At 43.1% G+C, this 15,413-nt stretch overlaps 1 protein-coding gene across 1 annotated transcript; it reads left to right on the top strand.

Annotated features, from left to right (window-relative positions):
• The first annotated feature begins 5,068 nt into the window (after positions 1–5,068).
• On the top strand, positions 5,069–13,595 carry shha (sonic hedgehog signaling molecule a). Its single transcript, XM_029458293.1, has 3 exons — positions 5,069–5,586; positions 9,609–9,870; positions 11,845–13,595. The coding sequence occupies exons 1-3, from the start codon at positions 5,287–5,289 to the stop codon at positions 12,522–12,524; spliced, it is 1,242 nt and encodes a 413-aa protein (XP_029314153.1). The 5' UTR covers positions 5,069–5,286; the 3' UTR covers positions 12,525–13,595.
• Positions 13,596–15,413: the final 1,818 nt, after the last annotated feature.

The following is a 15,413-nucleotide window of genomic DNA, read 5'->3' as shown; positions in this document are numbered from 1 at the left end:
GAAAGCTAATGCTGAAGAGATCATGTTGAAGCAGATTGCTTGTCACTAAGATGTATATTTGCACAGCTGATGCTCTGATTAAGTTGGTAGATCAGTCAGAAACAGAGCGTTTCACAACTATTTGTCTTGGATTCACTGTCGGTGTTGTCATCGAAATGGTTTTCTGTAACCTTGTTGATCAACACATTACTTCGGTAGGTCGAGATAATGTAGTTCCTATGAGTGTTTACAGAATAATATGTAGGAAGGATTGCTGCCTTGAGATAGTGACATAATCACAGCCTGTGGCACACCTCTTTCGCTTGTTGTAAAAGGGGGATTTTACATATAAAGTTCAGTTTACATGTCATGCAGAGTACGACTCAACCTGTGGGAACAATAAGGCTTTCTGTGGCTTTGAAGGGAGCTTTCTGAAGTCTAAGAAAATAATCCTGGTGATGTCATCAAACCGTGTAATCAACCCGGAGCATGAATATCGGAAGAAGTGCGCTTTTACCACACAAGGAGGGAACGAAAGACGCTGTAGAGTTGCAACATGGGAAGTGTAGTACCCAGTGTTTTTGGAGCGTGACGCACGCTAAGGACTACAAGTCGGGATATTTTGGCTTCTGCTGCGTTCGTTTTGACCGTTCTTTCTTTCAACTGTCAAATTAAACTAACAACAAACAAAAGAAAGCTACCCAATTGGTTTCTTCTCCCTCGTTAAAGGACTCAATATCAGACTCATTTTATTTATTTTGTAAAGCAAAGGTTGAGCGCTTATTCACTTTCTTACTGAGAGATAAGATAAGAAGATCGATACCACTCTTATATCCGTACATTTAATGTGACAATGAAGCCGGGATTAGCTTAGCTTAGCATAAAGACTGGAAACAGCTAGCCTGGGAACAAAACCCAGCAGCTCTTAAACTCACCAACTATAAAACTTTACATCTGGAGGTGTAAAAATGCCAGGTTGTAGTTTTTAGGAGGGATTATACGTTGGACTACTTCTTGGTCCAACGCACTGCTATAGCTTTATGCTAAGCTAAGCTAACCACCTTTAGGCTGTAAAGAAATGTCCCGGTACTCAATAACAGACACAGATGTAAGTTCTTCACAGCGTATCCTCAGAAACCTTCTGCACAGTTATGTCTGAAAGTCAACAGCCACGTGTCAACGAGCCTGAGCCCTTCCCTTCTCCGTTGCCAAAGATTGCGATGGTGTTGCACGATGGCCAGCACTGACTCACCTGGTGGAGCACAGCACACACGCCAGCCCCCCGCTCTCCACTCACTCACCTCCTTCCCCTCCCACCGAGTTCACCCCGCACTGCAGTTCAAAGTGGTTTTGCCTGTCTAGCCTTGGCGTTTAATGTTTAAGTATTGGGAGCGGCTGGAGAGTGCAAATAAAATGCCTTTACAGACTCCGGGGCACGCTGAGGGCTGTGATTCCAGATACTGTATTGTGAAATTTCCATTGTGCTCGACAGAGTAGCCTCCGGGCACCTGAATCTGTTCAGCTGAATTTTTCACTCTTTACTTTTTCATAAAGCTTGATGCGTGCGGCTTAGATAAACCACTTAGAGGAATATTATTCAAACGTTGTTATGCTGACAAAAGAGTACACATGTTCACGGGATTGAAGGCAATGTGTCCGTGCTCTAAACTGTTTGTCAAACGTTCAGAACAGAATAAAGGTTTGAATGCAGAACCCCACCTGCGAGAGAAAGCCACAATGAGTTGTGGTGAGGGCTGGCTTTCTGTTGGGCTGGAAGAAAGGAAACCCTTGGAGCAAAGGAAAACAACACTAAAAAGCCTGACACTACTTATATGTTTGTGCGTGATTATTCTGTAGTTCTAATCCGTCTAACAATGTTACAAAACATTCAGACAGGAGGAGGCTTTAAAGCAGTAATTGGGGGGACTTACACTGGTAAAACTCCGCTCAACCACTTCTAGTTGCATCTCGCTCGTGCTTGATCGAGACTGTGGCACAAGAAATCAAACATGGGTGTGGATTTAGTCTGATTTGAAGCATATCTCTTAATTCCCTTGAAGAGGGAGCTATTTAAAGAAAGAGTGTAACAGAGCAGATATAGATGTCTCAGACTGGATAGAAGGTTATGTCAAGTCTGTGTGGAGTTTTCTTTGGGTGGGGTAGACGGGTGTACAGGCTTTTGTTTTATGTGACACAAAAGGTGCCAAACACTGATGACTCATTGGCCGTTTTCACGCCTCATGCTGGATTAGCCATCACATGCAATAGGCTGCTTAATAAGAATTGTGTAATGCCCTCAATCCCTGCAGAATTATTTCATTAAATCAGCCTCTGTTTCGCTGTGTCACCTTCATGTGCACAACCAAGGTCAATGTAAATAAAGGAGTTACAGAATGTCACATAGCGGTACACATGTGCTGTTTACTTATATTTAGTTTTGTTGTGTCTTATTTTTGACAAACTCAAAATGATCCATAGGGTGTGTAGATATATTATTTTTGTCTGTGTGTGAGTCTGGAGGCCTGTCCAGGGTGTTTACATCCCAGCATGCATTGCCCCTGCACAGGAGTGACCCAGTTTCAGTCCAGAACAGGAACAAGCAGGTATTGCAAGTATTTTTAGTGTTTGTTTTAAGATGTTAGAGTTTTTTAAGACGGTATCAACAAACATTCTCAATCAAAAGTGCAAATACTTAATGGACCTTAGACACTTTGATTAACTGTTTAATCAGTAACTCAAGTTCAAATCCAGTCTGTCACATCAGCACACCTTGCTCTTTAGCCTGCATTATTCATCGCAAGCTCTGTATTATTCATTTCCCTTAGCATCACATTTTGTCACTTGGTTCATTTACAAAGAACACATTTAAGGCTCGACAATCATCATAATAATAAGTATTATTATGTCATCCTTTTTAGGATATGAAGACTGAGGCATGTATGTTACTCTCGCTGCCTCATCTCTTCCCGTCTCTGTGGTTTTGAAGCGTTTGTGTGGCATGCCAGGTTTTATCTCAGAGCTGTGACACCTGAACCAAGGCTCTGACCTGAGGCCAAACAGCGCCTCCGGTGTCCCTCAGGGCACCACAACTGCTGTCAGCCCCGTGTTTGAACAGTACCTCTGCAGAAACAACTGCTAAAATATGTCTAGTAAAGACATCTTCATGACATTTCGCAAAAACAGAGGGAATTCAGTGATATGTGTACTGAAAGCCATAACTGGTAGTGGAGTATGTTGCTCGGGGTTGCACGGCAGCGGGCCAAGTGCACAAGCCATCTTTTGGCCAAGACTTGATGTTCATGGTCTCAGTGAGCGGCAGGTAGTCTCTCCTGCCCTGGTTGCAGTGCAGCAAGCCTGGCACAGACTGAACAACACCAGACTGGAGGTCAGCCAGAGTGAGGTTTAATGAGACTGAAGCCACACCAAAGGCTGGCAGATCTGTCCTCACCTCAGAGCACCTGAGCCACACTGTGAGCGTGATGAGAGCTAAAGTTGCCCCTAAACAGCCCCTCTTCCTGTAATTACTCTAACAGTTGGTTTGTTATCACACAAATAAGTTTCCTTCCTGTAACATTTCAGATATCTGCTTTTGTCTGGACGGATATGCCTCGTATGTTGACACGGTGGTGTTTTATGTGTGGTGGTTCCATGCAGTTTTTAATCAACAACATCAAACTAGTTCTTAATTGGGTCTAATCACAGGAATATCACTGTGTGTGTGTGTGTGTGTGTGTGTGTGTGTGTGTGTGTGTGTGTGTGTGTGTGTGTGTGTGTGTGTGTGTGTGTGTTGGGCTAACAAACACCTCAGGAAAGTTGGTGATTGAAATAAATTCTATCTAATATGGGTGGAGAATTAATTACAGAAGTGCTGGGTGCAAGAAACCCCCCCCCTCTCCTCCCCTTCTCCTTTAAAGGAGGGAGTAGAAGAGGAAGTTACAGTTAGGGGCAAACACATATGTCGGTCGCAACTATGGCCAGTAAATACAGCGGTTACCAAGGCTTAATCTGCCAATGAAGTGGACTTTGGAAGGCAGCCGGTGTGTAGAAGAGCTTATGGCTGATCACTGGCCCATAGCAGATGCATGCAGAACATGTTATGCGCTAAATATGCTGGTTCCGATAAGAATCGTGCCTAGATGAGTCGGATAGGCCAGGAATACGCTCTCTAAAGACTTATCTGTATTGTACTGGAAGTGTGTCCCGTTCCCACCCTCATTCTTAACTCTGTATGTGAGGAAGAGATGTGACCAGATGTACTGTCACTATATGAGTATAGGTCTAGATCTTTTTCTTAGATTAATCGGGTGAAATAATCATTAATAGAATAAAATGTTGTGACGCGCAAAGGGGGAGCTACAAGGGCGCACGGCGCGCGTACTGCGCAGATATAAGTGCAGATTTATTTTCAAGTTTTACTAAAGTTTCATAGAATTGAGTCGTGTCAAACAAGAAAGCACATACGGTTATGTTTGCAGAGATTCATTCAGACTTTGATTCACCTAAATGCTACAAAACGTCTCCAAAGTCATTTCCGTGCGTATATGCACGTTGGTTTTACAAGGGAACATATAGGTAAGAAGGCATTTCTAATTTAAATCCACCAATCTAATACTTTGTACAGTAAGTAAACTCTTAATTGTTTTTATTTCTTTATTTGGTGTATACGAGGTCACAGCAAAATCATCCAGCACAGGCGCAGTGCGCGTCCACGAGCAGTTTTATTCTCCTGGGAAATGCATTCAGTGCGGAAAGTTATCTAGTTATCTAAGTTAACTACACTGCTTCAGATTTGAGCCCAACACTGAGCAAGTGCTCCTGTCTATCCTGCCTTTTCTGTGAAATCCGGAAAATGGGAGGGTGAAAAAAGACGGTTTATAATTGATGTTTTCCCATGGAACAGCCCCTCCTCCCTGCAACACAGGCTAACCCTCAGGTGGAAGAAATCTTTTAAGATTTTTTTGTGGGATAACATCAGGAGGGTTTGTCTAGGCGAGCCAATCAAATCCCTCCCCTGCTATAGATCGGTGCTATAATACAAAGCAGTAAAAGCGGTTGCCTCACACAAGCGGCTGCAGCTCGACTAGAGATCCCGTGGCTTTTAATTCCCTCACTACTTTTTTTTTTAAACCCTCCTTCGATGTGCCCCGTTATTACCATTTGTCTGAGGCGTTCATTTCCGCACCTGCCACAGTAGAGACCAGGCGAAGGCGAAGTAGAGGAGGAGACAAGGACATTGCGAGAGCCGGGAGAGGCAGACGGTAGAGATAGCAGCAGCGACTCGTTTGAGATCTTAAAGGACAAAAAAAAATGCTGCTCTGGACCAGAATCGTATTGGTCGGTCTCATCTGCTTGTCCCTGGTGTCCTCTGGGATGGGATGCGGACCGGGCAGGGGCTACGGCAGGAGAAGACACCCGAAGAAGCTGACACCTCTTGCGTACAAGCAGTTCATCCCCAACGTGGCGGAGAAGACCCTCGGGGCAAGCGGTAGATACGAAGGCAAGATCACAAGAAACTCCGAGCGATTTAAAGAACTGACTCCCAATTATAACACAGACATCATATTCAAGGATGAGGAGAACACCGGTGCCGACAGGCTTATGACTCAGGTAAGGAGACAGAATAAACCTTTCCCCCCCCCCTCCCCTCCTGCCCGTCTCCTAACGCACCATCACTGCGCACTGCAACAACCTCCTTGTCAGACTGATTGCGCACCTTAAGTGAAGTCTGCTGTACCCGCTGCTGAACTCTTCACACTGAGCCTTTTAACTTCACTGTAAAAGCAGATGCGCTTTATGCTCCAGCACGGGAGAGTTTTCCAAAAGGCTGCAGGCTGGAAGCGAATGTAGAAATCCAGCTGGAGAAGTGATGTGCAGGCGGACAGTCAGGACACTCGGCCTTCATGATTGTGACAGTGTATTTAAAATATTAATGTGCCCCCTCTCCTCATATCTATATTTGTATCTTTGCAAGGCTCTATTTGTTGTTTTACACGCGCAGATTCCTGTTACATTACATTTCGTGAAGACATGCAGTATTTGTTACCTATTTACGCGGAACATTTGCAGCTTGTTTTAAGCGCCTTTTCTTTATTCCAGCCCTGAATACAGAGAGCTGGGGATGCGCACCGCTTCAAACAGCCGGGCTTATTCAGGCATGGCGTGGCTCATTCAGACATTTTCTCGCACAGGCTGCTGTAATTTAGCCTTTCGCATGGTGTGCACCGGTGCGTGAAAACAGTGACATGTCTTGGAGAGTGTTCTGAACACTATCAGGACTTCATAAATGGGTGGGACTCGGTCAATTATAGGAGCAAAGGCGCACAGGGGTGATGGTGCCTTACTTGCACTGATGATGACATCTTTTTTTGTAATACTCCATCCTAATGTAGGCAGTTTGTTAGCAATGCTCATAGCTCGTTCTGTACATGCTCACAATACATCGGAGAGATGCAGTCTTGATTTCTTCCGAGGCTGCAGGAAGCCGCGTCTCTTCAGCATGACTTTTAGCACTCAGATGCTTGTGAATTATTAAAAGCGCTTGGGTGATATCGGCTCAGTAATAATAAAATGCCGGTGGTGATGGTGGTGATGAAGCCAGGCGCGCGCCGGAGTCCCTGAACCCGTGCCTCGCACCATGCGTGAGCACGAGCTCCGATGAAATATTCACAGTGCGTGCGGTCTCGGCGTCCCTCTCAGCCCTCCCCACATCTCCTCTGTGATACACCTATAGCTTCTCATACACACAGACATCATGAAATAACAGGCGCGTGGGGATGTGATGCCCAAACTGGGGTTCAGGGACCACCCCCCCCCCCGCGAATCCTCGTGGATGTTCCAGAGTCTCCAGTAAAAAAAATAGATTATTTGATTTCACTGTTAATTTATTCATTTCTGGGAATATTGAGTAACATGTGTATGCAGGGCTTTTAATCTGAGTAAAACACCCCACCTGCTGTATAAACAGCTGTGTTTACAGGGCTGTGTAGAATCATGCAAACGAGGTGGGAGTCCCTCGGATCAAATGTGATTATAAAGTGCATCTGTGGCTGAAGTTTGCATATTAAAGTGCCTCAAAATAACATGTTTGGGAGCTGCTTTCCGGTTTTACAGATTTAATTATATATATATTTAAAAACAGGACTTCTGGTTCATCGTCCGCTTTCCACTCAGCATCCGTTTACAGAAAACACAACAACAGATTCTAAGTGTGACATGTACATGAAAGGGCTTTTTAGGCACCCCTCACTGGGCCTGAACCGCAATTTGAACTTATGACCTTTGGTCAGCGGGATGCCATAGTAAGCTAAAACAGGTGAAATTGTTCTTATCGTACATGACATTGTACATCCATCAAATTACGGTATGTACATCCAAAAGAGAGGGACTGTAGCTGTTTTGAAGGCGACTCTGTCAGTGGCATAAGCATTATCACATGGGGATTTACGCTGTGCCAAGGGTATTTGCGCTGTTCCACGGCTTTACGCATGAACCTAGTGGGTTTTTACGCACGGAGTTTGACGCATGAATATAATGAACTTTCCTTCTTATCTTGCGTGTTAAGAAAATATATGTTGTACTTATACATGAAACAAGGCACGTGCGTGCTGTGGCTCCTTTAAGTACGTGCAATACATGAATTGCAATCAATTCACTGAGGTCCAGCCAAGACTATAATATTTGATACTTGAAGGAGCGTTTCAAGAAGCATATCTATTAAGACACGGCTCACTCCCAGGAAAGTTGCCAACAGAGGGACGGGGCCTGGGAGGGACAGGAGCATCACTCACACCAATTAATCCACAAAGTATCGTTTCATGTACAGTCGTATAATATTATTGGTCTCAAAATAAGTGGAGATTTTCTCTTGTGGGGATGTGAGATTGCTCAATCTCTTAAATTCAACATGTTTTCAAGGAAGTTTCGTTTCTTTTATGATATCAGAGAGAACTGCAGAATAAAGTGCTCCAGTGAAATTAAAGAAAATACATGATTTGCTCTTTTAAATCTCGTCATCCACAGGCAAATGTTACTTTTCACGTAAAAACAAAAAAAGCTTCAACAGTAGATTTTTTGCAGTGTAGCACTGTTAAGAGTCTGCAGTCTCTGCCCATAGTGCAAACGCATCGGCAAAGAGATGAGCTGGCGGCTTGTTTGCACTGACAGGTAGCTGATAAGTGTTTCCTCTAACCAAATCATTTGTGAAAAGATTAAGAGGGAGGCTGTTGAACAACTTTACCCCGAGCACAAAGCGCCGGTCTATGGCGCCCTGCTGGGCTTCACGGTGGCTGAGCAGAATTTGGCTTGATTTGCGGCACACGACCTAATGAATTAATAAATAGGTTAAGCTTTACGGCTCTTGACTCCAGCAATCCCACTCAGAATGTGGCAGGGTTTTTTTTTGGGGGGGGGGGCTGGTTTTTTATTCAACACATTCTACAAGTGTGATAACCTCATAAAACAGCCACTGATATATGTGGAAGCCTTTTTTTTCTTCTTATACGAGTCTTTGGGTTTGTGTGAACATTTTTTGCTTTAGGACACGCAGGCTGTGCATAAAGGGAGGAAAAGGACGGTGGGTCACACACATAGACGCTTCTCTGTGCGCCCATACCATCCCTGGATATTTCACAAGTCTGTCAGTCAGCAGCCAAAACACTTCGACTTAAGGAGGCATGTCACGTTCCCCAGACTTTGCAGGAGAGGAATAATGAAAGTTTCCCTCCACGGTTGGACTGAAAAGGCTCTTTGTGATGTTTTATTTGACATATTGGTTGAGTGTCGAGAATAGTTGTCTTGGAGAAGGCCAAGCATCTTCATTGAGAGCGCAGAGAGCTTGGGGTGCGACGATTTATTTATAGGACAAACTCTAGATATTTTAAGGCAGCCAGCTGCTCTTGAATATCACCTTTATATCATCTGCAAATCAATTATTGATTTAAAGAAAACACACAAGTTGCAAACAACAAAGTATTCGCTCATTCCATGGCCTAATACAAACTCATGAATTTATAATGTGTGCATGTCAAAGCAACACTTTATTGGTAGAAAGGGATGCTGCTCGCACCTTTCCAAGACCAAAGACCCATATGTTATAGGCCAGTGAAGCGAATGCGGTGCCTTATCAATATTTCATCAGCAGCTTTCTTATCCGAGATGTGTCCTCTGACGCTGCTGCTCACACTGAGAAATGTAAGCTCAGGGATGCAGTTCAGTCCCAGTGTTTCACCTCAGCTGGGAGGCATCAGGGGCGTCAGGTGGGGATGGAGAGGTTTGGGGTGAGGCCTCAGTGAGTTTGATTGTTCTCACTATAGAGGACAGCAGGGAAAATAAAATAAAAATGAAGCAGATGCGTATTAGGAAGTCTTATTTCTTAAGGGAAGAGGAGAAAACTTCCATGTGTAGCGCACGCGCTCTAATGTTTCATTTCTCTTACCAAGAGCTGATATATTTTAGTCAATTAAGAGCACCTGCTACTCTTGGCAACAACACGTGTCGTCAATATAAGAAAGGGTTTGGTGGCAAACGCTGTTCTAGAGTCAGACTTTTCCACATGTTACGCCTCTGGACAGCTTATATGTGCAAGCTATGACACAACAGGTGACTAATTGGTTCATTTCTCCATCCCGCAGAGATGTAAAGACAAGTTGAACTCTCTGGCCATCTCAGTGATGAATCAGTGGCCCGGGGTGAAGCTGCGGGTCACCGAGGGCTGGGACGAAGACGGACACCACTTCGAGGAGTCGCTCCACTACGAGGGCAGGGCCGTGGACATCACCACCTCGGACAGGGACAAGAGCAAATACGGCACTCTGTCCAGGCTGGCGGTGGAAGCCGGATTCGACTGGGTCTATTATGAGTCCAAAGCTCACATCCACTGCTCTGTGAAAGCAGGTAAGGCTGCATGATGAGAGGAAAAGCACCTCATTGTACCAAGAGAGAAAAATCTGTCATGCGCACTGTGGTGCCGGCTGTAGAAGAAAAACAACCAGATGTAACACCAAGGCACATTTTCCGTCAGGTGCGATTGTAATCTAAAAAAAAAGAGCAGGTGCAGCTGTAGGAAGCTGCAGTTCCGCTTTATCTTTTAGAAAACTTCCATGCAACGTTAGAGTTCCTTCAGCTGCTTGTGAGGGAAAAGTAAACGAGAGCAGATGTGATGAAGGTGGCAGAGTCCAAGATACCCTGATATTAGTGGCTCCAAGAAACAAACCGTGAAATGCAATAAAACGCGTTTAAATATTTGTTGATTCGTTTATATTGCAAAACAATAAATGTAATGATCATCAATAAAAGACAAAATATCATTCGGTTAATGATTAATTAAGAACGTGCACTCAATGTGTCTAATGATGATCATTTTGACAAGATTTTTGTATCGTGAAATACATTTGTATGAATGATGTATGGGCACATCCCAGCCTGTGGCGTTATGAGCATTTCCCATGCAGCTTATTTCTTGATCTTAGCCTACATCGCCCCACACTGTCTCCTGGTGGGAACCACGACCATAATCCAACAAGGCTCCTCGGTGTGACCTAGAAAAACAAATCATTTTGTTGACTAGAGTTTTTACACAGCAAAGTAAAAAATAAAAAGCTGGAAGTTTTGTCGATTTAAGGAAATATTTTGGATTTTTTTCCAATCATATAATCAGAAAAAACGAAAATAATTCTTTTTTTTTCGGATTTCGATTGTCTCAGCTTTGAGATCCAGTGTTTAATTGTAAGATTATCTTTATTTAGGCGGCTAAAATAACTTTACAGGCCTCCACTAAGCTAAAGGACACCTATGGCGCGTAGAAACTATTTCTTCACACTGATTGATGAACCGTGGCACTTTTTCTTTGCTCAGACTTTATTGATAAATCCCTTACTTATCATTCAACACACACGTTTTGAGATCACAGTATGGGCCAGGCCGACGTGTCATTAGGGGTCATGCGACTTTACCAAAAGGATTTGGCTGAACAATGTTGAATTGGTTGGGGTAAATCTGGTTTTCAGTTGTCACCTTATTTCATGCTCGGGAATCTTAAAAGAAGATTAAAAGCCCCCAGATTCTGAGTAGGAAACCCCCTTTTTCTGTGTGCAGGACAGTGTGATCCTAGAGACTGGTATGTGAAGAGCTCCACCAAGGCCAAAATTATTGTCATCGAGCCTGACAACAAAGCAAGGGAGAGGTGGTAGAAAGAGGGCACATTGATGTTGCACAACAGAAAGCATTTAAGAGTCCGGGCCCTCATTTAAATTCAAATCTACAACTCGAGAGGCTTGGAAAAGTGGCTCCACTGGGTAAATAGTAGTTGTGAGTCGCCTATTTGTGTGAATTGTCACATAGAGGTTTCTGCACCTGAGTAAATATGGGAAGAGTAGCTGGGAAAGGCGTAAGTGTTCTTTACCGAGAGTAGCTCGATCCACAAGCTGATTTAGAATAACAATGGCTGCTCTTTATTGGGTTTTTTAATTAAGAATAGATGAGCCAAGGCTTTCACTTTTCTCGTCTCAGACAACGTGGGCCAAGCCAATACGCATTTGGCAGACAGGCATCATTATGCAAAATGCATATGGCCCACCATGATGCAGGAAAAATACAAATACGAGCAAAAAAAAAAGGAAGGTTACTGAATGGGCTTTTGAGTGTGGCGGGGGCCCTGAACTGTATTGGCACCTGTGCTTTATTATTTTTTTAAGTTCTAAAAGTGTAAAAAAAAAAGCTTTAAATATTCTGCTTTGTTACATGTTATGACTTGATGGCGTATTTAAAATAAGTACCACGATGGGTTGTACCCTGGGGGGAGACTTAATAACTATTTTCGGGTGTAGAAAATGTATATTGTATTTTAACAACAATGTTTTATTTTAACAGAAAACTCAGTGGCAGCAAAGTCAGGCGGCTGTTTCCCAGGATCCTCCACGGTCACTCTGGAGGATGGGACCAACAAGGCGGTCAAACACCTCCAAAGCGGCGACAGGGTCCTGGCAGCAGATGACCAGGGAAACCCGATGTACACCGAGTTCATCATGTTCATAGACCAAGACTCGACGACCAGGAGGCTCTTCTACGTGATCGAAACCTACTCGGGCCAGAAGATCACCCTCACCGCCGCGCACCTCCTCTTCGTCGGCCACAACACCACGGAAGAGGAGCGGATGTCTGCGATCTTCGCCAGCCAAGTCCAGTCCGGACAAAAGGTGTTCGTGTTTGACGCCGAGCGAAGTCGACTCGAGCCGGTGACCGTAAAACGGATTTACACGCAAGAGCACGAGGGCTCTTTTGCGCCGGTGACCGTGCAGGGGACCGTCGTGGTGGACCAGGTCCTTGCGTCCTGTTACGCAGTGATCGAAGACCACGACCTGGCGCACTGGGCCTTGGCACCCGTCAGGCTCGCCCACTGGGTGTCCTCGTTGCTTTTCAGTTCCCAACCTCAAGTCAGTGCACAGACCGACGGAGTGCACTGGTACTCCAAGATCCTTTATCAATTAGGAACATGGCTCTTGGACAGCCACTCGATCCATCCACTTGGGATGTCAGTATACCCAAGTTGAAACCTCTACTACAGGAGCAGAATGAGACTTAAATGTAGGACACACGAACTATTCAGTAGATTAAAAAATAAAATAATAATAATAATTAAAAAACGAACGAACAAACAAACAAGACAAAGGCCCCAGCGGAGTTGGGATATTTATTTCAGTGACTTTTCCATGTGTCCCCTTTCAAAGAATGAATGGAGCCTTAAAAAAGTTTCTCTTTGAATAATTTATTCTCATGTGAACTCGCTGCTGTCACACAAATGGATTCTGAAAACGGTGTGAGCAGCAAAAATTGTGCATAATCTATTTTTGTATATCTCAAATGCAAAAAAAAACAAAAACAAAGAAAAAATGAAGAAAATAAAGAAAAAGAAAAAATATCGCAAAGACAAAGAAGAAGACCATGTAGAAAGGAGCTAACTTTGACAGGTTGTAATGTTCATATGTGCATATATGTGCAACTGACTGTTATATTTTGGGGAGAACAAACTTCGCGGGGTTCCATAAATTATATTTTTATACACAGAATTGTAAATTAGATTTTGACAGATCGCTACCGAATCACATTTCGTTATTTGAAATAGTGTAAGATATGAGAATATATTTTAATTTAAATACAGTAGTTGGGAAAGTATTGGAAAATCTTGTACTGCTTTGGTTTATTAAGAATTTTATTATTTTGGAAACTGTTCGTTTAAGTTGTCGGAGAGGGACAGATATTCTGCCTCATGTCTGCATTCTCTGCTTTTCTTTTTTGTTGTGTTTCTATTTTTCTGTTTTCTTCTGAGAAAAATATTAAATGCAGATTCTGACAATTCAGTAACAGTTAAAAGTAGTACTGAAACAGTTTCGTTAAATAAATTAATAAGTAACTCCTGTAAATGTACTAAAAATGTATTTTTCTTTTCATATTTTGTAATAGGGAAATAGTTTTATAGAAATGACCTGCGGCAGATGCAAAGTTTGGATAGTCTATATAGCCAGACCATACCAGTTTCATAACAGGGCGATGCGTCAAAAATGTCTAGAGTTTATTATTTATATGTTTATTACAAAATGAGATAAAGAAAATCTTCAAACTTGCAGTTGTTACATGTTTTTGTCTGAGTGAGCTTCACTGGAAACACAAAGAGGAACATTTTGAACGACATTATAATGTGTTAAATTAGTTCGTTGATAAACAAATCATCCAGGTTTGTATTGATATTTTTACTCCAACTCTTTTATAACGAACATAACATTTCTTTCGGGTAGTTATAATTAGCATTTGGCATACAACAATGGCTTTACGTTGGTAATTGAAGACGCCTAGCTGACTGGGAGAGCGAGCAAACAATTTCTCTCTCTGTTTGCTCGCTTTTACAAAATGGAGAAAATATTGCGCTTTGAACTACCTTTTGCATGCTTGCGAAATGTTGAGAGCCCATGTCAAATTTAACGAGGTTTGCCCTCTGCAAATAACTCCTAACTTGCAGACAAATTAAACAGAAGTGTGTTTGTTGGCCCTAAATGTGCTTCTCGGTGTCTGCTGTGAGGTCAGATTGCTCCATCAGTGACTGACAGTCCCGGTGGAGAAGAAGAAACACAGCCATTGTCTAAATCACAGCTTAGTAAAACATTTGTCAGTCTTAACAAATCGCCATAATCTACCAATATTTTCAGAGGGACTTATGTGCATGTAGCACTTAATAGTGAGGTTTCAGTGACACATATCTGTCCTCGTGTTGTGTGGTATTAGAAGGCTTTCCAACATTGATTACAGCATCAGTTTCTCACAGTAAGTGTTATTAAATTATACAAGTGCGACACCAGGTGGTGAAACACAGGTAGTGCAGACTGACAATACTGAGTCTACAGCTGGGAGCTGCAAATACTTTAGGAAAATTGACTCAAGTCAGGCACAAAGGAGCAGTAAGAACTATTTATGAGTTAAATACTAAATAAGTTAATTTGTAGACGGATGAATGGGCTCAGAGCTAACTGAAGCGGCTTTCATTTAAGTTGAGTTTCATAAGTGAGAAGCGGACGTTCAAATGAAGTACCAAAATATATGAAAATACAAATAAATTAAGTGAATCTATTATATTTTAAAAAATCAAAAATGATCATCTCTCACCCGGACTTATCCAAGGAAAAAGGGGCCATTGAACCAGAGTTTCTGAGCACTGTAGCAACACGAGCAGGAATTCCATTTCCTTCTCCCAGGTCGCCCACATTGTGTTTTGTTGTTGATACTGAGAGGTGGAAACTTTGGGGAGGGACAAAGCGGGCCCATCTCTGCCGACGCTGTGACCTTGGGTCCCTGACAGATACAAAAGCGTCCGTGCAGGGCAGCATTCCTCAGAGCAGGTAAACAGAGCCTCCTCTAATCCCTCTGGGGGCCCTCAGTCTGCTGGAGCTCAACAACGGCTTTTACAAATGTTGACATTTGCAAACATGAAGAGTCTGGCATTCTGGAAAACAAAACTCCCCGTTTCTAAGAGAGTTCTGCAAATGGCAGCGCTCCGTTCTTTCAGGGCAACAATTATTCCTCTGTGGCAGGAAATCAGAAGAGAGCTCAAGACGTAAGTGGTGAGCTGGAGGGAAATGACATTTTACATAGATGTAGACAAATACTTGTGATGTGGCTCGATAGATATTACAGTAGATGGACAGAAGTAAAGATGGATGGATCCACACACACACGATTATAAAAGGTTTGTACCAAAATAAAGAAACAATCACTCTTTGCTGTATTGAACCAGTGACGAGCGATCCAAAGCAGACACGGCTGCATTTAAAAGGATCACCGACCGACTGCTTCAGATGACACCCAGTCCAGTCTAAGCGTTTGCCTCCGACTAAAGGACCTCGGTGGGTTTGATCTGAAAGGAAGTAGTTTCGAACACACTTAGCAAACAC

Source organism: Cottoperca gobio, chromosome 20 (assembly GCF_900634415.1).
Source record: "Cottoperca gobio chromosome 20, fCotGob3.1, whole genome shotgun sequence".
Taxonomy (NCBI): Eukaryota; Metazoa; Chordata; class Actinopteri; order Perciformes; family Bovichtidae; genus Cottoperca; species Cottoperca gobio.
This window is presented reverse-complemented; position numbering and strand designations above follow the sequence as displayed.